This window comes from Manis javanica, chromosome 10 (genome assembly GCF_040802235.1).
Source record: "Manis javanica isolate MJ-LG chromosome 10, MJ_LKY, whole genome shotgun sequence".
In the NCBI taxonomy this organism is placed as follows: Eukaryota; Metazoa; Chordata; class Mammalia; order Pholidota; family Manidae; genus Manis; species Manis javanica.
In genome coordinates, this window is record NC_133165.1 from 2,554,900 (window position 1) to 2,574,633 (window position 19,734).

The window sequence follows — 19,734 nt, forward strand, 5'->3', positions numbered from 1 at the left end:
TACCAGCAGTGGCCCCCAGAGACGCCTGTGGCTGTCTGGGCTTCGGGATAGCAGGATGCCTGGGTCCCAGCTGTAGCCCCGCCCCCCTGCCCCAGAAGAATTAGTATCTGGGACTTGGATAGAGGGCTCTTCCTCCTTGAGTCCCCGTAAGGTCAGCAAAGAACTTGCCGCTTTTGAAAAAAAAAATCACTCTGGTGATCTGGGGATAGAGGGTGGGGAGGAGGCCAGTGTCTACCTCACCCCTGCCCATGGGGCTTCCTCTGGCCCCTGGGCAGATGGAGCTGGGTGTGCCAGCCCACCCTGCCCTGCCTGACTGCCCAGTGGGAACTCATCCAGGGGTGTTCGCTGGAAATCCAGGTGCCTGGGAGGCAGCCAGATCCTGGGCTCTTCCTGGTCTGGGCTCTGCTGCCTGCCAGCCGTGGCTCTGTCTCCTCACCTGTCCTTGCCTCTGGCCCCCCTTGTGCAGGCCCAGCCCGTGGCTCAGGCAGCTGACAGCTGTCTTGCTGGGTGACTTGAGGCAGATGGCTTCCCCTCTCTGGGCTTCTGGTTTCTTCCTGTATGTAACAGGAAGGAGGGAGACATGCAAAGAACGTCCTTTCCCCAACCTGTGCCTCTGAATGAAAGTGCTCCATTGCTGCCCACAGGCCCCACAAGCTCAGCGCGGCCTGCTCTCCTTGTATCGCAGGCCAGAGCTCCTCAAAGAGGCTGGTCCCCTCCCCCAACCCCCTCTGGCTCATGCCTGCGGAACCATCACATCTCAACTCAAACGTTGCCTTAAATCTACTTCCCTCATTTATACACTTGTTCCCTGTTACCGTGTTTAAAAAACGTATGCTGGTATATTTCTAAGCAATGATCAGATGGTAGTGAGTGATATGAGTGAAGATGTGTAATTGCAGTAATAAGGAAGTGAGAATGTGCTGAATGGTTCTATGACTGAAGGCAGAGCAGCAATTACAGTAAGTGTATTTTACAAACATGCATGTAACTAAAGGTTTACCTGGAAATATATGTGTTGAAAGGCCAATTTTTTCCTGGTTATCCTGGCCAAAGATCTTCAGGTTACTGGATAAAAGGAACTAAAATCACTTCATTTCGTTAATTTTCCCTGAGTTACCAAGAAATGAATTTACATAATCTTCACTTAATGATTTTTCTGCACTCTTTTCTGAATCAGTCTTCTCGGAATAAGCTAGATTCCCCAGCCACTGATGAATATGTTCTCCAGCACAAGGCAGTACTGAAAAGAATTATTTTTCAGTATTTCTTTTCATACCAATAAAAACTAGAGCATAGTTTCCTAAACACTCCTCAATAGTTATGAGAACGGAAGATTCTAAAATGTTAAAGATTTAGCCACCAGCACATTCAGAAGGTAAAGCCCATTTAAATTTCCTTCTCAGGGAATTTGAAATAAAATGTTTGTCTTGGATACTCCTAATAACCTTCTATTTATTCAGCAAATTTCGGGGAAAATTTTTGATTAAATCATTCTGGTACTATTTATGGAGCAACAAACTAAAATGTATGTAGTGTTTGTAACTGAATCACTATCAATAAAGCTGCATTCAAAAGAGCTTAGTCAATGATCAAATGTGGTAGATAAAAAAAAGTGCGTGCTGGACATGTGCCGGACACAACCCTTAGCGCTTCGCCGGTGTTAGCATTCTTGCAACAGCCTTCCAAAGTAGGTCCCGTTGTGGTGCGTTTTACAGATAGGGAAACTGAGGCACAGAGGCATTGAGTATCTCATCCTGAGACAAGGTAGTTAGAGGCAGGGAAGGGTTTTCACCCAGGCACTCTGACTCCAAATCTCATACATTTAGCCTCCACTCTGTTCTTTCATGGCCCTTAAAATAACATATGACAACATAGTTATTTCTCCTCGGCTCACATCTGCCTCCTGACTTGTATAATCTAAGTTGGGGGACCCTTTATGTTCTGTCCACCATGCACACGACTGAGTGTAGCATGCAGCTTAAATACTTATGTTATGAATAAGCAGCCCTGTGTCAGTCACTCAAGTGTGTGACCATCCATCCGTGAATCATCCAGCACCCCCGCCAGCTGTTGGCACCATGGCTGGCCCTCAGGAGGCCTTGGGTGTCGGCTGAATGGATGAATGGTACACTAAGCTTTGTGAGCCGCCTGGTTTGCTATTTGCACACTGATGAGAGGATTAGAGAACCCACGTGACACTTCTGATCCACTATCGGGTGTTGGGGGCGGAGCTGACCTTTACCCTGACCCCATAGCCCCTCTTGCAGGGAGGGTTTGGGACCCTGGTTCTCAGGCTCCAGCCCCAACTTCCTGTGCCTGCTGCAGCGGGTGGAAAGGGAGCAGTGAGAAAAGCCCCTTGAAGGACACGGAGCCGTTCCAACGGTCTCCCACGCTGGGGTCGGCCTCTGCAGGCTGGGGAGGGGGCGCTGGGCCAGCTCCTCACAGGCCGCTTCCCTCCCTCATTCATTCCCAAGGAGACCGTGGGAAGCTTGAAGGAAGCTGGCCACAGTTTGGGGTGAGCTATTTTTGGTAACAGGGTCTTTGGTCCCAGGCTCCAGGGGCCGGGGTGACTGGGAGGGAGCTGTTTGCATTTCCTCCAGCCCCAAGCACCCCTGCTGCTTGGGCCTGTGGTGTGAACCTGCCTCTCCTCCCAGGGACCAGGAAGTCTTCCTACCCACAGCTCTAGCACCGACGGAGGGCTACGAGGGGCACTTTCCTGCCCTACTGAAGGTGCCCCCCAGAGCTTGCACCAGGCTGTCCCCGCAGCATCAGGCAGCTGCAGAAACACTCTAGCCCTTGATTTGCATGGCGCTTTGCACTGAGCAGTTCCTCTCACTTGTAGTTTGCTGATACTTGAAACAGCCCTGGGGGGCAGGCGGCCCCAGCAACTTGAGTCAGATCACAAGCAAGAAAGCTGAAGCTCTATGGGGGCGTGAGGTCCCCAGAACTTGGGGGTGGTGACTGACAGCTTAGTGCCTCCTCCCAGCCACCTGCAGGGGCCAGGACATGCTGTCGCCTTGAGTCCCGAGTCACTGGGGCAAGGGGTCTGGTGGTGAGCAGAGCAGCCCAGTGGTCCCAGGGGAGACTGAGTCCATTCTTGGCAGCAGGATGGGCCCTCTTGGTGCAAGCTGGCCTCACCAAGGAGTGCCCTCATCCTGTAATGCTATGAATCCCCCGCACCCTGTCCCCAGCTCACTTCTGGGGCACCGACCTGGCCCCTCCTGCCTGCCATGGGGCTCTCAGGCTGGTAGCCCACCCAGGAGGCCCAGGGGCTCAGCACCATCTCTTGCTTCCTGCAGAGCACACGGGCCCATGAGAACAGCAGGGATGGCCGGCTGGTGTGGACAGGCACCCAGGAGCACCTCGTGTCTACTGGATTCAACCAGGTGGGCTCCTGACAGAGCAGGGCACCCATACCAAGAGGGTGGGGACGAGGCCCACTGGGAGGTGGGGGCCACCAGCCAGCTCCAGGCCTGGCCATATACGGCCTTGTGTGCCGCTGGGTCTTAGCCCCAGGGGACTGATGGCTGCTGAAAACTGGCAGATTCCATTTGCAGTAGCTAAGCCTGACCTTGGGAACTGTGGCGGTCTCCCAGGGACCAGAGTCCACGGAGGGAACCGCCCCTTGTCCACTGTCACCTAAGGGCTCTTAAAGGGGCAGGACATAAACATCCAAACTCTCCCTCCCTGGCATGTCTCCCCCCCTCCCCCCACTGCCCTCCAAGTGCTGCCCTGGGGCAAGTGTCCCTGTGCCAGGCTGTGTCCTCAGGCACTTTGTTCCTGGAGAGTCCTTGGGACTGAGGGATGAGCCCCTCTGAGCGCCCCGCTTCCCACAGATGCGTGAGTGTGAAGTGAAGCTCTGGGACACCCGGCATTTCTCCAGCGCCCTCACTTCGGTCACCCTGGACACCTCGCCCGGGTAGGAATGGCTGGCAGGTTGGGGTGGGTTGGAGGTTGAGGGCCAGGTGGTGTCTTGAGTCCAGATCTGTGGATGGGCACACTGGTGAGGGCCCCCGTCGAGCTGTGGCGGAGCTGCCTGCAGAGCGGAAGGGCCTGTCCAGCCAGATCGGCCTGCCTCGGCTCCGATCCTGAGCTGGGCTGTGAGGTCTTACAAAAGAAGCCAGCTCCTGGCCCTGCCTGCAGGGCCTGCCTGCACTGCCACCCGCGGAAGCTGGTAAGGCACTCCTGTGTGCAGAAAACCCACTGGCTCCATCCTGTGCGGCCCTATGCAGTCATGGGGCAGGGTTCTAGCCTAGGGTCTCATACTGTTGTGTTTTAGCATTTGGGGAGGGGACTATGAGCCAGCAGACACGTAGATGGGAAGCTTACGCATGCACTTGATTTTGTGGGTGTTTTGGTGGGCCTGTAGGACCTAAGGAGACCAAGGCTATCATAATGAGGTGGACATGGGGTGACCTGGGGACAGACAGGCTGGCAGGTTTGGAAGCAAAAATGCAGAGAGAGGGAGGGCCTTGGACTTGTGGGCCCCCTCAGCCCCTGCCATATGCCAGTTCTGGTTGTCCTGGGCATGCAGATACACCTCGTCCTTCCCTCTTCCCCAGAAGTATGTGCAGGAAAGTTTGTGGTGGTGCCTGGGGGTCTGGGCCAAGCCAGCTCTGTGTAGGGCAGCCCAGGCTCACTGAGGCTCAGATGTCAGGAGGCCCACAGTAACAACCCCCCACGTCACAGGTGAGGAAATGAGGCCCAGGAGGGCGGATGACCAGCCTGGCCGGGGGGTGAGGAGGAGGCAGAGACCTGCACGGCATGACCCCTCCCCTGCCACAGGGATCTGTGAGGGTCAGCGCCAGGACAGGGCCTTGGTTCTTGACCGTCCATCTAGCCTCTTCCTCTCCTGTTTCACAACTGGGGAAGCTGAGTCACAGAGGGACAGTAACCTGCCCAAGCCCCCGAAGCAGCAGTGACTGTGCCTGGGGACTGGGAAGGCTGAGTGCCATAAGAGCCGGCAGGGCGTCCCCTGCGGGGGCCCCCGGAGGAGTGAGGCTCAGGGTGGCAGTGACCCGCCCTCTGTCCTCTCTCACGGTCTGGGCAGGCTGGGGAACTGGCCAGGCACATTTTGCCAGTGGGGAAGGCAAGGCTGAGTGAGACCCAGTGCTTAGAACGACAGTGGGTGTGAGGCGCCTGCCTTCTCTGGGCTTGGGGGTTCGGGACGTCACTAGGACCCCCCTGCACCAGAGGAACCAGAGCTCCGGGACCTCCGGCTCCAGGTCCAGTATCCGCTACTCTGATGCTGAGCTGGTACCGCATCCTGCCCTCCACTCCTCTCTGGCCAGAAAGCCCTTCCCTACAGGGCCCCCAGCAAAGGGAGGGAGCCAGCCCGCCTAGCAATCGTGCTCCTCGGCCCGCCACTTCCTGCCTCCCAGGCTCTGCCCCTGGCCTACTCCGGGTACCCCTCCCCCATGGAGCAGCCCTGCCTAGCCCATCGTGGCCCCTGGAGGAATTAGTGATGCCCAGACCCCGTGGTGCCACTGGCCAAGGCTGACCCCGTAATTACAGCCGTTAAGAATGGCCTCACAGGGCCAGAGTGGCCTGGAATTTCTCAAATCACTCCCAGATGGAGGGCAGGACCAATGTCCCGCCCCTTCTGTCCCCTAGACCTGGCCCCTGCCCTGCCAGGCTGCACCCTTGGCAGAGGAGTGGGGACTCTCCAGCCTTCTGTAAATGCCAGGGATGCATGCCACCCTATAGGCTGGCCTGAGAGGTGGTGGGTCTCCTGCCCCTCAGGCTCCCTGGAAGCCAGGGTCTCCCATTAGCCCCCTGGGGTGTTGGGGGCTGCTGAGTGGACTGGACTAAAGATGGCAAGTGTGCAGGGTATCAGCTGGGCATGCTGTGGGTCTCCGCTGCACCCCTTGGTTTCTTTTCTGTTACAATTTTCCGTCACAATTTGGGCAGAGCAGTGTGTGCTCTTCTGAAAGCTAGCAGGGGCCAAGGGTCAGGCACATGCCCCTCCCTGTCCTCTCACAGGGCCGGTCGCAGCTCCCACCCGCGCTCTCCTCCCTGGTCAGCCCCGTCACTTGTGGCGTGCACTGAGACGTGCCCTGGTAGGAAAGGCAGGGCACGGGGGGCCTGTCTGTGAAGCCGGGCTCAGACCTCGGGCCCACAGATGGCTACCCCGCGCTTACTGTGTGCCTGGCCCCATACTTGGTGCAGGGTGGCGTCCTAATGAGAGGGGTAGGCAGGGCGTGGCACTGAAGGAGCAGCTCAGACTTCATTCTGGGAGACACTGAAACACCACCTGTCTTAGGTATGGAGCTTCTGGGTGGGCGATCGGTCAGCAGTACTGGCCCTGGGCCACAGGCAGATGGGGCTACTTATCCGCACATTACTAGAGGGGCAGTTGAGGCTGGAGAAGTTGGTTGTCTGTTGAGGTCACCCCAGCAGCCAGACCAGTGTGCCTGGTGGAGGCGGGGAGTGTCTGCCTCTTCGCACCAGGATAGCTCCTCCAGCTCACTCGGCCCCACCCCTCTCCTGGAAGCCCGGGCCTCTCCCGCCCTGCTGGCAACCCTTCCCACCCAGGGAGCAGGTGTTGGGATCCTATCCCTGCCTGCCCACCGTGAGTGAGCAAGCCACGCATCACCCTGGCCGTCTCTTCTGTAGAGGGCTGCAGGGCATGTGATGGTCTCGTGAGGCATAGAGCCTGTCGATCTGGGCTGGCATTTGCCCACTTGGGACCGTGGTCTCTGGGCCGGAGCTGCTGGGATGGTCCTGGTCAGGGGCTGCACCTTGGCTTGGTAGCCCATTCACCTGGTCTCTGGCCCTCCCGTTATCCCCCTGCCTGTCAGACGGGACACCCCAAATACCTTTCTGGGAGGGCTGGCATGAGTGTCCAGCCCCCTTTCTTTAGGTCCCTCCTTCCCCATTCTGCCTTCCCTGTCCCACTAGGCCAGGTTTGACTTGAACGCAAAAACATTTATTCAGCAGCCACCAGGTTCGGCAGCAGCCCACAGTCCCACAACGGCCCCTTTGATGGACTGCTGAGGCAGGGAGGGCAGGCTTTGCCATAACTGTGCCTCTAATGGGACCCAGGCCCACAGGAAATTCACCTGGGCTGCTACCGTCACTTCTGCCTCAGGAGGAATGGGCCCCACCCAGGCACACTGCCACCACCCTCTGCCCGCTATGACCCATCACCCGCCTCTTCCCTTCTCGGGGCCAGAACCCTCACCAGCCGCTAATTGAATCCAGAGCCTTGTGTGGCCAGGCCTGACTTGGCGCTGACATAAACGCCCTCAGCCTCGGGGCCCACTCCCCAGGCCTGGTTGGGCTGCCTCCTTCCTGCCAGGGTGAGGCTGGGGTCATGACCCATAGAGGGACATGGGCACAGGGCCTCAGGGAGACCCCTTCCAGCATTTGCAGGTGGGTCATGACCCCAGGGCCTCAGGGAAACCCCTTCCAGCATTTGGAGGCTTCTCTGCAGCCCCAGGGTCCACTTCCCTTCCCATCTCAGGGTCATAGAAAACAGTGCTGTGTATTGTCATTGTCCCCAGGCTCTTAGCACCCTGGTCCAGCCCAGAGCTGTGATTGGCACCCCTAGCCCTGCCCTCACCTTGGCCTGCAACTTCTGGAAAACACTCCCACTGCCAGGAAAGCCTGGCCATATCCCAGGTGCAGAGAGGAAAGGGACATCAGGGCTACCAGGCCTGCACAGGCGGACTCACACATTTGGGCTGTACCCAACAACCCTGACTTGGCCCTCCCTGCCCAGCCACCAGAGGACTGCCATTCAGGACCTATGGCCCCCTTCTCTGCAGCTGGCGCAGGAGGCCAGGAGCAAGGTCTCCCAGCCTGAGCCCATGCAGAGGGGCAGTGGCTGCAGGGGGTCCTGGGTGTGCATGCCCCCTAGTCCAGGACATGGCTCCAGGCACCCTCTTCACAGAGAAAGGCAGGCGGCAAGCTGCCCATCAGACCCATCCCTGAGTAGGGACCCTCTTGGCCCGAGACTACCATGAGCCCCTTCCAGCCTCTCAAGGGAGTGTTCCTGCTGGCGGACCACTGGGCTTAGGGGGGCAAGGCCGCTCCAGCTGTGCCGCCTCTTCTCCAGTAGCCCAGTCCCTGTCCACACTCCTGCCTGGACCCGAGTAGCCTTGGGAGGCTGGACCAGGCACCTCGATCAAGGCTGGATGGATACATCCCAGGGCGGACTTCTCTGTATGGCCTTTCCGGGCTCAGGGGTTGCTGACCGAGGCCTGGTGCCCACTGGGAAAGGGGTCCTGGCCCCCAGCCTCCCCACAGGAGGGCTGTCCCCTTACACCCACCCCACTCCCACCCAGTCCAGACGCCCTGGAGCTGTGCCAGAGAAATTCATTTCATCTTTTATTTTCTTACAAAAGACCTTCATGTCATCGTTTGTCTTACAAAAACCAAAGTCCTTCTCTCGAGTTTGAAAAACGCTTTCCCAGAATAAATGGGAAAGGGTTTCATAAATATAGTCTTAAAAAACAAAAGCAAAACCTGGTCCTAAACCGCCTTTCCTTCCAGTTTCTTTTGTTCCTTTGCTCCTGGGGGCCAAGGCTGGAACCACACGGCCCGGCCCCCGGCCCTCCCTCCCCGTGCCCTTTGGCTTCCTTCACGGCCCCCGGGGTCTCCTCAGGATGGGGGCCTGTGTTACCAGCACACAGGAGGGCCCTCCCTGCCCTCCCTAGGGTTGCACATTGCAGAGGATGGGCAGACACCATCCTCGTAGGTACACAGTCTGGGGGTTCCTTAGAGGTCATCGTGTGGGACCCAGCATCTTACAGATGAGACCAAGGTCCAGAGAGGGACAGGGACTTGATGCAGCCACACAGCCCCTACTCTCATGTGTCCTCGTGTGAATCTGAGAACTTCCTTGGACTGTCAGCAGTAGGGCACTGGTCCCAGCGGGTCTCAGCACCTGACCCCCTATGGCCCATCACTCCCAGGCTTAGATGTAGGGTTTACTGGGGAGGGGCCCCTGGGGGCCAGGCCCTGGGTAGCCCATGAGTGGCACCTCACACTCAGGCCCGCTGGGTCGGTCCTCCCCACCTTCAGTCGCCTTGGGGCCTGGCTCCAAGGGGGTCTTCACCCCCTCTAGCTCCAGGGGTCCGGCCCCTGGCCCCACCTGCCCTTTGCCCTGAGCCATAGCCACCGCAGCCCGCCCCCGCCGCACACAGTAGGCCACCCCCACTGCGGCCAGTGCAGCCAGGAGAACAGTGGCCAGGGCAGGGGCAATGAGGAGTGGCAGGTTGCCCTCCCGGGCCTGGGTGACTGGGGCATGGTTGGAACGGATGGCGGGGGGCGTGCGGGCCTCCCCACAGGCCTCCTCACCCTCGAGCACCCGCCCGGCCCCAAGGGGCCTGACACAGATGGAATAGGTGGCATTGGGCTGCAGCTGGGTGACTGTGTATTCAGTGAGTGAGGTGGGCAGCCGCAGAGTTACTGGCCGCTTGTCCGGGCCCGATAGGTTGCGGTAGGTGAGGCGGAGGCCCCTGAGCTGCACTGTGCTGCCCTGGAGGAGGCGCTGCAGTCCCACCCGCAAGGACGTGGGGCTCAGGGGCTCAACACTGAGGGGCGGGGGCCCAGGTGGCCTCAGTGTGGCCAGGGCAGGGCTAGGCCTCGGCGCTTGCCTTACCCGGCTCTCACAGTACAGGCCTGTGAAGACCTCAGGGCACAGGCACTCGAGGTGGCCCTGCACCCCCAGGTGACAGGTGCCTCCATTGAGGCAGATGGATGCTGGGCAGTCTTGGGGCCGGGGGGCAGGCCCTGCGGTGGGCAGGGTGACAGGTGGAGAACTGGGGGCTTCAGTGGTAGGCTCTGTGGGGCTGAGCCAGGTGGAAGCAGGACTGGAAGGCGAGAGTGTGGGCTCCCACACCGAGGGCTTCGTGGTCGGGGCCGTGGCTGTGGTGGTAGTGGCTGGGCAGCCGAACTCAGCATAGTCAAGATCCAGGAGCAGCCGGCCAGCATTCTTGGGTGGGAAGTGGCAGCGTGTCTCCTCGGGGCTGGCCAGTGCCACTCGGCTCTCCCGCACCCAAGGGCTGAACCAGCTCAGGGGGCACACGCAGTTGAAGGGGTTGCGGGCAGCCGCCAGGAGCCGCAGGCGGGGGAAGAGGCCTGAGAGCTCGGGCGGCAGGGCCTGCAGACTCAGGTTGCTCAGGTCCAGCTCCTGCAGGGCCGCCAGGCCGGCCAGGTCCTCAGGCCGCAGCTGGGCAATGCGGGTGTTCCCAGCCAGCCGAAGGCGTGTCAGGCCCCGCAGGCCCCGGATGGCGGGTGGCACACACTCTAGCTGGTTGTCGGACACATCCAGGTCGTGCAGGTTGTGCAGGCGGCCAAAGAGCTCCTCATCCAGCTGCCGCAGTCCCAGGCCAGCCAACCGCAGCGCCTCCATGTTGGCAGTGTCCAGGGTGCCGGGCCGCAGGGCCGGGAGGCGATTGTGGCTGAGGTCGAGCAGCAGCAGGCGCGGCAGGCGCAGTGGGGGAAGGGCCCGCAGCTCGTTGTCCTGCAGCTTGAGCTCCAGGAGGCTGTCAAGGGCGTCAAAGGCTCCAGCCTGGATGTGGTGGATGCGGTTCTTGCCCAGGTAAAGGCGCTCCAGGCGCCGCAGACCACGGAAGGTCTCGTTAGTGATCTCACGCAGCCTGTTAGCAGTCAGGTCCAGGTTGCTGAGGTTGGCAAGCTGCTGGAAGATTCCACCGGGCAGGCTGGCAATCTGGTTCTGCGATAGGTCCAGGAGCTGCAGGCCTGGCAGGCCGGCAAAGCTGCCCGTGTCAAGCGTGGTGATGCCGTTTTCGAAGATGTACAGCCCCACTGTGTCAGTCGGCACATCACGGGGCACCATGGTCCCGTGGCGCGCAGTGCAGAAGACTGTCTGCGGCTGGTTGCACTGGCAGCCGGATGGGCAGCCCTGGGCCCTGGGCCCTGGGACCAGGAGCAGCAGCAGGGACGGGAGGATCCGGGAGCCCATCTTCTGGTCCCTTGGAGGAGATGAGACAGGAGGCTGAGTCAGGGGCCCAGGGGCAGGAGGATCTGGGAGCACATCTTCTGGTCCCTTGGAGGAGATGAGACAGGAGGCTGAGTCAGGGTCCCGGGGACGGGACTGCCACGCCAGGGAATTCCCAGCCCCCCTCACCACCCCGCCCCCAAGTCCAACAGCACACAGTAGTGATGAGTCAGGTCCCCAGTGCCCTGGCCCAGGTCCTGTCACTCCCTTGCTATGTGACTTTGAGCAATCACATGACCTCATTATGATATCGGTTGCTACTTCCTGCGCCATCACCGGGGTTCAGTGAGCTGATGCATGCAGAGGGGCACCCAGGCCCCCAAACACGCAGTGACCACGAGTAACTCCCTTCCCCTTAACAGCCCTCCTGCCTCTCTGTGGCTCAGGGAATGCGGCCCCAAAACGTCAGGCTCTGTGCCCTCCTTCCAAGCACCGCCCGAGGGGAAACGTGGGTCCTGGGGTGGCAGGCCCGCCCTGCAGAATCTGAGAGAGACAGGGTGAGCAGTCGGCCAACTGGGTAAGCAGAGAAGCTGGCTGCCCTGAGCCGGCTGCCACCTTGCTCTCTGTCCTCCAAGTGAGGAGAGACTGTGGCGGAGGACTTCACGTGGAAACCGTGGGATTGGTGTTTTTCCACTTGTAGACGTAGACCTGCCCAGGATGGGAGCTGTGGGCCTCCGAGGATGTGGTCACAGGAATGGTCCTGTAGAGGGGGCAGAGGATGGCTGGAGCCATTGGCAGGTGTTTCCCTGAAGGTGGGAGAGGCCGGGAACTGTGGGCTTCAGGTCCCCCCATCTCTGAGGTGAGGTGATAGATCTAGAGTCTCGGCCTCCCTGGACTGACCTCGGCTCACCTTGGGGCATTGGTTGCCCAGAGGCAGTTCCATCTACTCTGGAACCTCAGAGGTTCATTTATCTCCTGTTCCCCGGACGGCTCTGGGCTGGGCACTGAGAAGGCAGCAGCCCTTGCCACGTGCTGGCACACTAGGCAGTCTGGCACTTCGCTGTTGCCCCTGGCAGCCACTCCAGGTGGAAAGTGTTCTCACTGCTCCCCGGTGATGGGAGGCAGGGGTGCTCCTGAGGGTGCAGTGACTTGGGGCTGTCCCATTGCCAGGAAATCTAAGCCAAAGCCCAGGTCCTTAACCACGACCAGGTGTAGCTGGGCCTGCCGCCTGTGAAGGTTTTGCCCTTCTAATGTGGGGCCCAGTCCTGCCCCAGGTCGGGGTGGCTCCCCTGGCCATTCTGGGCTCTAGCTTGTAGCTGGAGTTGCCCAGGACAGGATGGGACCACAAGCATTGAGCCCTTTGTTCAAGTTCACAGAGGTACCTGGGGCCACCACAGCAGCCATCACGATGCTTTGGGCCCCTGGAGTCCCCAAGAGGCTGGCAGACCTCCCCTCCAGGCGCCTCCCGCTCACAAGGGCCTTTTGTACTGGGGCTCAGCCTGCCCCTCCCCCCACCCCGCCAGGCAGCCGTCAGCCAAGGCAGGTAACATGGCCCCCACCCAGCCTACGTTCCGCCCCACTGCCATCCGTCAGGCTGACCCTCCCCCAGGGACGTGGGCTCCTGGAATGTGAAGCAGAGGAGGGGGCAGGTGGTCCCAGGATGGACCGGACAAGTCACTGGGGAGGTGGCTGTGGTCAGGGACCAGCACTAGGAAAAGGCCTGTCACCCAGGTTGGGCCTGTCTAGGCCCTGCCCACCTCTGAGGTCCCCTCTGCCACCTTAGCAGTTAACGCCCATGGCCAACCCTCAAAGGCCAGGCAGGGACGCCCCTGCTCGCTAGGGTGTCAGCTGTACTCCGCTCCGGGGGGAGGCCCTGCCTTCGCTGGCCCCTGTGTGTCCCAGAGCCCACTCCGCTCATCTCTGTTGAGAGAATGGCAGGGCCGGGCCTTGCCCCGAGCCTCGGATGAAGCTCGGACCACAGCCCAGGAGGCCTCATGTGCCCTTGGGCCCTGCCGGTACCACCCCAAGGGGCCCGTGTGCCACACGCAGCCTCTCTCCCAACATGGACCTGCTTCCACGCTCACTGACTCAAAAGGTGGTGGGTGGGTGGGCCGGGCCTCCAGATGTGGGCTGGGCGTGCCCCCTGCCCCCCACCCCGCGTCCCCATGGGGGCTGAGCTGTCTTCCCCTGAATCAGCCTTCCCGATGGGGCAGGCAGGGAGCAGCCAGACTCCGAGGTGGGAGGGGCCCCAGCACGCGGCCAGCCTCGCCCCCCCTGTGGGTCGGCTCCCCTGGGTCTCCTCTGAGGCCATAGTTCAGAGCTCTTGCTCCTCAGGCAGCCTGGGCCTGGGGCTGTGAGGCATAGACAGTGGTCCAAATAATGCCGCTAACTAGCTTTGCAGGTCACTTCTCTATTGTGGGCCCCCATTTCTCACCAGCTCTGCTTCACCCTTTGGAGCTGTTCTGAGCACCCGGAGTTGTAGTTTTGTGTTGTTCTGTTTATTTTTAATTGGGAAAGTTCTGTGTGTGTGGTTGGGGGTTGCGGATGTCCTGGCCATCACAAGTTCAGGAGCTCTGGGGCCGAGGAGCCTGGCCTTTGACACCCGCTCTGCCATCCCGAGACAGTGAGGGTGTGGGGAGAGGAGGGCCAAGGGTACAGGGCTGCTTTCCTCCACAGGGATCGGACATAGCCTTGCCTTGGCCTGGCACCACCTTGGTGTAGTGGGAAGAGAGGGCGCTTCGGGCTCTGACTGCCTGTGTTCTGTCTGCCTATGTGACAGCCTGGCCACAGCCTTTACCTCAGTTTCCATCTCTGAAATGGGGGCTGGTTCCGCACCCGATTCTCAGGGCTGTTTAGTGTGTACTCAGAACATGTTCTAAGTGGTCAGTAAACATTAGCTACAGAGGGTGTTACCCAGAAAAGCCGAGCCCTGTCTTCTGCACGCACTGGCTGAGGATGCCACGGTGTGAGAGGCTTTGTGCTGCTTCCAGTACAGACAAGAGGCCCCCTGGGCCCTCCACCCTCGGGCACAGGAGGGCAAGAGGGGCTGGAGAGAGCAGCCTGATATGGGTGTCTTCAGTTCTGGAAGGCGGCTGGGGGGTGTGAGCTGCCCGTTGGCGAGCCCCCTTCAGCATAGGGCCGCAGGGGCTGGGGGGAGCAGAGGGAGGGTCTCTGTGAGTGAGGACCTCATCACCTCAGCTCTCAGTGACCCAGCGTGCCCCCTGCAAGTGTGGGATATCCTTGGAGGCCCCCACCCACTCACACACAGGCCCTGGGTCAGACAGGGAAGGGCGAGTGGGTGGGACCCACGCATTTGGAGAAGCACATCAGACCTCAGGCAGGAGCACTCCACTGCCTCTGGGGAAAGCCACGTGCTTGGCCGGTGGGGGATAGGTCTGGACCGTCCAACAGCCTGGCACATCCCCTTCCCGTGTCAGGCGCTGCAGGTCTGATCCCATAGCTCTGGGCTGCCCGCCTGGGCTAAGCATTACTAGCCAGGCCTGGCAGCAGCCCAGCCCAGGAGTCTGCCAACCCCCCAGGCAGGCGGGGACTGTGCCGGTGGCCAGGATGGCTGGCTCTGGTTTCGCTGACGTGTCTAAGGAGGCTCAGAGCCTAGGCTGGGTCCGCCCGTCTCCCCGTCACTGGGGCACAGCAGCCCCTGGTCCAGAAGAACAGAGGTCGTGGTCTCCATCCTGGGCCTTTATGGAAGGAGCAGGAAGGGGGCACTGGAGGGGCTGAGCCTCAGGTTCCTAGGAGGTGGCCCTGTTTCTGGGTAGGGGCCATAGCCCTGATCTCTGGCTAAGCTGGAGGGTCCCCACCAGCCTCAGTATCTCTGCCTTACCCCATCCACCATGCTTGGCCAGCTCTGCCCATTCTCCAGATGAGGGCGTGACACCACTTTGTGACCCCATCCAGGCCCCTTCCCTCCCCAGGCTTCCACTTCCCACCTGTAACCCCAGGGGCTTCTCAACCCCAGCTGCACATCAGAATCACCTAGGAAGCTTTGTAAAGTTCTTTTTACAAAGACCAATTAAATAAGAATTTCTGGAGTGAGGCCCAGGCAGAGTTGTGTTTCGGAGAAGCTCCTCGGATGAGTCTCTTGTACAGCCAGCACTCGGACCCCGGGGCAGAGGACTGCAGAGGGGGGCAGTCTGGATGTAAGCCCGGCTCCCTGTCCATGGAGGGGTATGGATCCTGCACCCTCCTCCCCCACCCACCTACCCTGCCTCGCTCCAGGTGGGTGCCTTCTGTGGCACCAAGGATGACTTGGCAGCTGCCAGACCTGTCAGTCCAGGGCAGGGAGACCAGTGACTAAGGCCATTTCCCTAGCTCAAGTGGGCCCTCAGGGTGGCGAGATGTGCCGTCTCCATCAGGGGCACTGCCAGTCTGTTGGGAGAAGACACCTGCTGCCCGGGAGCTGCGTGGTAGCTGTGGCCCAGCTAGAAGTGGGCCAGTCCAGGTGCCACTGTCAGCATGCATAGGGCTCAGACATGGCCTCCTTGCCGCACTGTCCCCACTCAGAGCCAAGCACCCACAAGTAAGGCCCTAACCCTTCATTTGCCAGAGGAAGACCTTAGTCACCAAGGGAGGCCACCAGCTCCAAGCCAGCCGGGCCCAGGCCGTCTGGGGCCTAGACAAGGTCTGAGAAGGAAGCGGCCCCAGAGAGGGCTTTGCCCTGCTCATGGTCCCCATGTTCAGCATTCTCGGTCCCTCTGTGGAAGCAGTGGACCCTCCTGGGGTCTTTGAGCTGGTCAGTGGTCTGATGGGACTGACTGGGGGTGGGGGGACACAACCCTGCCCCCACCACAGGACTCTTATTTCTCACTGCTACCCATCCAGTCCCCGGGCCCAGGGCCATTGGGGACCCAGTGATCACCCCAACCCCAGCCGTTTCTCAGTGCGAGCCAGTTCTCTTCACCCTCCTTAATTAAATCTCTCAGGCAGCCGCGGAGGAATGTCAGAGCCTTATTGCATTCCCCAGGAGGAGGCTGGTGGGGGGACCTTCCCTGAGCTTGGAGAACTGGCCCCTGGCCTACCCCCACCCCCCCCAGACTTGAGGTGGCCCAGGGGAGCCTGCCCCAGCCTCCTTGTACCCAGGGAGGGGGAGGCTGGAATGAGGAAAAGCGGGGGAGGCCTGTGGGCCCGGCCAGCCAGCCAGGGAAAGCAGTCCGGCTGACTCTGGAATGTGGGAACCGATAAGAGCAAGGGGGTTGAGCCCCCATCCACTGGGGTGCACTCGGACTCCTTCAGCACCTCACCCGCCCCCAAACAGCCCTGCTCCAGTCACGCGCACGTACACACACACCCACAGCAGACACACACCTACCGGGCTGCGCTGTGAGACACACACACACACACACACACCCTCCTCCGGGAACTCTCGCAAATTCCACAGCGGTGAGGGGAGCTGGTTTTCTTGGCAGTGCAGGGCCTTGGGCTCCCTGGCCTGGGGAGGGGGGCTGAGGGGGCTCTGGGAGGGGTCACTAGCCTGGGTGGGGGGTGGTGCTGCCCTCCCCTGAGCTCACGGATGCTGTGGGCAGAGGCGCACCCGGCCTTCTCTATGGTCACCAAAGGGGCCTGGCTAGCTGGTCTGCTGAGGAGGCAGCAGCCTCCTGGCCTCGCTGGGACCCCGGGTCTCCTCATTCTCAGTCTCCAGGAACTGCCCAGCCCCCACAACTCCACTGTCTTTACATGGGGCTTGTCTCAGCTCTGTCAGGACTTTAGTGCGGGGTCAGGGCATCTCCCTGGCCCCAGGGCTGCCTGGCAGAGGGTGCATCCTAGTAGAAGCACAGGTCAGCAGTGTCTGAGGGGCTTCTCGTGGTGAGCCCGTCCCTCACTTCCAGTGTCTGGAGAGAGTGATGCCATCCTAGCAAATAGCCTGGACACCAGTCCCATCTGACCCTGTGCACCCACAGGTCCCAGGGTAGCTGTCTCAGTTTGTTGCTGCCCACGGCCAGGTAGGTGGGTCAGGCAGTGCCCTGGCCCCCAGCCTGGCATGCGTGTGCTCACCCTCCCCCCCCTGGGCCCGGGAGAGGCCAGATAATGGTCTGGAGGGAGCCCAGCTGGGCTGCTCATTGCCAGAACCCTCTTCCTGCCTCTGACACTCTGTTTACAGAAGCTCCGGGGGCTGATTCCCCTGAGAGAAGACAGCAAACTCCGGGGACCGCCCTCCCATCCCCCAGCCAGCCCGCCTCAGCCCTCCTGGGCCTTGCCAACAGCTGGGTCCACACTGGACTTCACTGCCTACTGGGCCAGCTCAAGTGGACCTAACTTAGGTCCCCAGTACTCAAGGCCCAGCCTGGTGTGAAGGGACCTTTGGGATTCAGTCCAGTACCCTAGTCCCAGCAGCTCTTGACCTGGGGAGGAGGGCTCTGAGCCCCTGTGCCTCCGAAGCCTCACCTGCCCTTGGTGCAGAAAGCAAGCAAAGGTGACACTGGGACCCCCAGGGTCTCTTCCTCCCTCCCCGCTGTCAGACTCTACCCCTGGCCCCAGCAGGAGAGGCGGTCAGCAGCCCTGGTGTGGTAATCGTTAACAAATGGGGGTGAGGGAGAATAGTTGGCACCAGTCAGCTGGCCTGCCAGTGACCACAGGGGACCTCGGCAGCCCGCAGGCCCCAGCACTGCCAGCCCAGAGACACAAAGGACTAGGCTGGCTCCAGGCCACTGGGTTCATAGCCCAAGTGAAGCTGCTTCCCTGGCAGAGGCAGAAATGGGACTCCCTAATACCTGGAGAACGAACGGCCACAGCAAGCCAAGGTCCTTTTCCCCTCCACCCCCACTTCAGGGAGTGGGGGCCAGGGCTGGGGCATCAGATACCTGCCAGCCACCCCTCACTAAGGGCTGCATACCTGTGGCCCTGGCTCTGCCCTGATTGACAAGAGCCCTCGGGACCCCAGGCAGCTGATCTGCACAGGGGCGGGCACCTGGGGCTCCGGGCCCAGAACCAGACTGTCCCACTCCAGGAGGTAAAAGTAACCCAAGACTCTGGCTTAGCCATCCCTCCGAGGGGTTTGATTCATGAAACTGGTCATGCCGGAGGGCGCAGCAGTGAGGAGGAAGCCAGGGAGGGGGTGTTTATTTTGTCTGCTCGCAGTCCCGCCGGCCGGTAAGCCGTGTGTGCACGCGCGCGCGCGCACCCCGGCCATGGGACTGCCGGAGGAGGGGGCGAGCCCAACGCGGGCCGGGGGCGCACGGGGCCCACCCGCCGTGCCCCCGGAGCGGCCCAGGTGATCGTGCGAGGCCGGGGGCCGCGTGCCCACCTTGAGTGCGCGTCCGATCGGTGCTTGTACACAGGCCTGCCCGTGGCGCCCCGCAGTCCCCGCCCTCAGCCCGGCAGACACTCACCGGGCAGCGGCGGGAGCCTGGCTGGCCTGGGTCCTCGGGGTCTGATGCCGCCGTGTCCGCGTCTCCCCGCCCCTGGCTCGGGCTGCCGAGTCTGCTCACAGGAGGCGGGCCGCGCTTTAAGAGCCCCGGGCGGGGCCGCTCCCCATTGGGCGGGGCGGGGCCGGCGGGGTCCCGCCCCCTCGGAAGGGGTCGTTTTGGTGGGGCAGCCCGGTCCTCGCACAGCACTGGCGGGGGTCAGAGGTCCCGCGCTTCAGTTTGTCCCCCCACGAGCTTGCCGTAGGATCTTGGGCAGGTCTCTGTATTGAAGACCCGGGCAGGAGAGCCTTCAAGTCTGGATGCCTGTGACACCAGGAAGTAAGAAACTCACAGAGGGGACCCCGGAGCCTGTGGGGACCTGGGGGGCGGGGTAGGCGGGTAGGGGGCGTCGGGGGTGACGGAAAGGCTCGGCCTGTGAGCGTGCCTCCATCTGCCAGAACTCCTGGTTTTTCCAAAAGAAACTGGAAATTGGGACTTTGTAGGTGGAATCTCTTGATGTGTTATTGGCAGCAAATCCAAATTCCAAGAATCCGTGAGCAGGTCACCGAGCCCTTAAGTACAGCCTCTAATGTCAGATCTGAGTTCTGGGGTCCTTTGAAACACGAAGGATTTAAGTGCCATAAGGGTCCCGGGCCCCTTCCCCACACTGCAGATGAAGGAAGATAGTGAGACATCACAGCCTGCCCAGGCCCCGCACTTGGCAGCAGCTGAGGCCAGAACATGCAGCGGGGGCAGGAACTGGGAGAAGGTAGGGCCTCATCAGTGGGTGGGGCCCAGGCACAGCTGACCACAGCCCTTGATGGGGCAGGAGAGGCTTGTGCCAGAGCCTGGACTAGTCCAGAAAAATCCCCTGCTTTGGAGGATTCCAGGAAAATGCTCTGTCCTCCTCCCATTCCGTGTTTGCGGTCAGAGTCATGCATCGGAGCCTTTGGGGACCCAGCACAGCTCCTGGCTTCCAGAGAGCCGTGGGACAGCCCCTACCCTCTCCAGTCTGGCCTGCAGCCTAGGCCTTTGGCTGGGCCAGTTCAAGCCTGGGCCCAAAGGCCTGTCCTGAGAGGCTGGGCCACACCAGCTAGGGGTTGTGTGGTCTTTGAAGGACTCAATTGCCTTCGGAAGGCAGGACAATCTTTGTGTCCAGTCAATAACAGAGCTCAGCAGGGTCCACCTGCTATAGTCACCTCCGAGATGTCCCCTGTCAGCCTCCTTAGGGCCCTTCCCCGACAGTTCCTTCCCAGGACAGCCCCTTTCCCACACCTGCACCCTGTGCCTTTTAGTGTAGGTGGATGTGAGGCATGGCTTGCAGGCGTCTGCTCCTGGGCTAGTGCTGGCCTTTGGGGTGTTTCATTTGGCCTCTATGGGAATTTTTAGACTTTGAAGCCATTGCCAACATTGAAAACTCCAGTGGTTTCACATTAAAATGGGACTTCCCTGCTTTCCTTGGACAGG

The 19,734-nt window shown here is 60.8% G+C and overlaps 2 protein-coding genes across 9 annotated transcripts in view; one reads left to right on the forward strand and one right to left on the reverse strand.

Moving 5' to 3' along the window:
* The window catches only part of LOC108406459 (mitochondrial import inner membrane translocase subunit TIM16), a 65,744-nt gene that overhangs the window by 24,835 nt on the left and 21,175 nt on the right, over nucleotides 1–19,734 (forward strand). For 4 of the 7 annotated variants that reach the window (XM_037014480.2, XM_037014492.2, XM_037014500.2 and 1 more), the window contains 2 exons: nucleotides 3,300–3,386; nucleotides 3,837–3,919. In XM_037014480.2, the coding sequence (XP_036870375.2) occupies nucleotides 3,300–3,386; nucleotides 3,837–3,919 (170 nt within the window). Of the gene's footprint in view, nucleotides 1–2,474; nucleotides 2,516–2,654; nucleotides 2,731–3,299; nucleotides 3,387–3,836; nucleotides 3,920–19,734 lie in introns of all 7 variants that reach the window. The other 3 variants (XM_037014483.2, XM_037014485.2, XM_037014479.2) reach the window with 1 other exon arrangement.
* VASN (vasorin) lies at nucleotides 8,319–18,371 on the reverse strand. 2 transcript variants are annotated; one of them, XM_017675165.3, is made up of 2 exons: nucleotides 18,253–18,371; nucleotides 8,319–11,017 (listed from the first exon to the last, which is right to left on the reverse strand). In XM_017675165.3, exon 2 carries the CDS (start codon nucleotides 10,931–10,933, stop codon nucleotides 8,921–8,923), a length of 2,013 nt encoding a protein of 670 aa, XP_017530654.1. In that variant the 5' UTR covers nucleotides 10,934–11,017; nucleotides 18,253–18,371; the 3' UTR covers nucleotides 8,319–8,920. The 2 variants fall into 2 exon arrangements, with proteins under 2 accessions (XP_017530654.1, XP_017530655.1); XM_017675166.3 differs by having other exon boundaries at nucleotides 8,319–10,943; nucleotides 18,253–18,358.

Excerpts from the sequence above, each read along its gene's own strand:
- VASN (XM_017675165.3), bottom strand. The coding sequence starts at position 10,933 with ATGGGCTCCCGGATCCTCCCGTCCCTGCTGCTGCTCCTGGTCCCAGGG.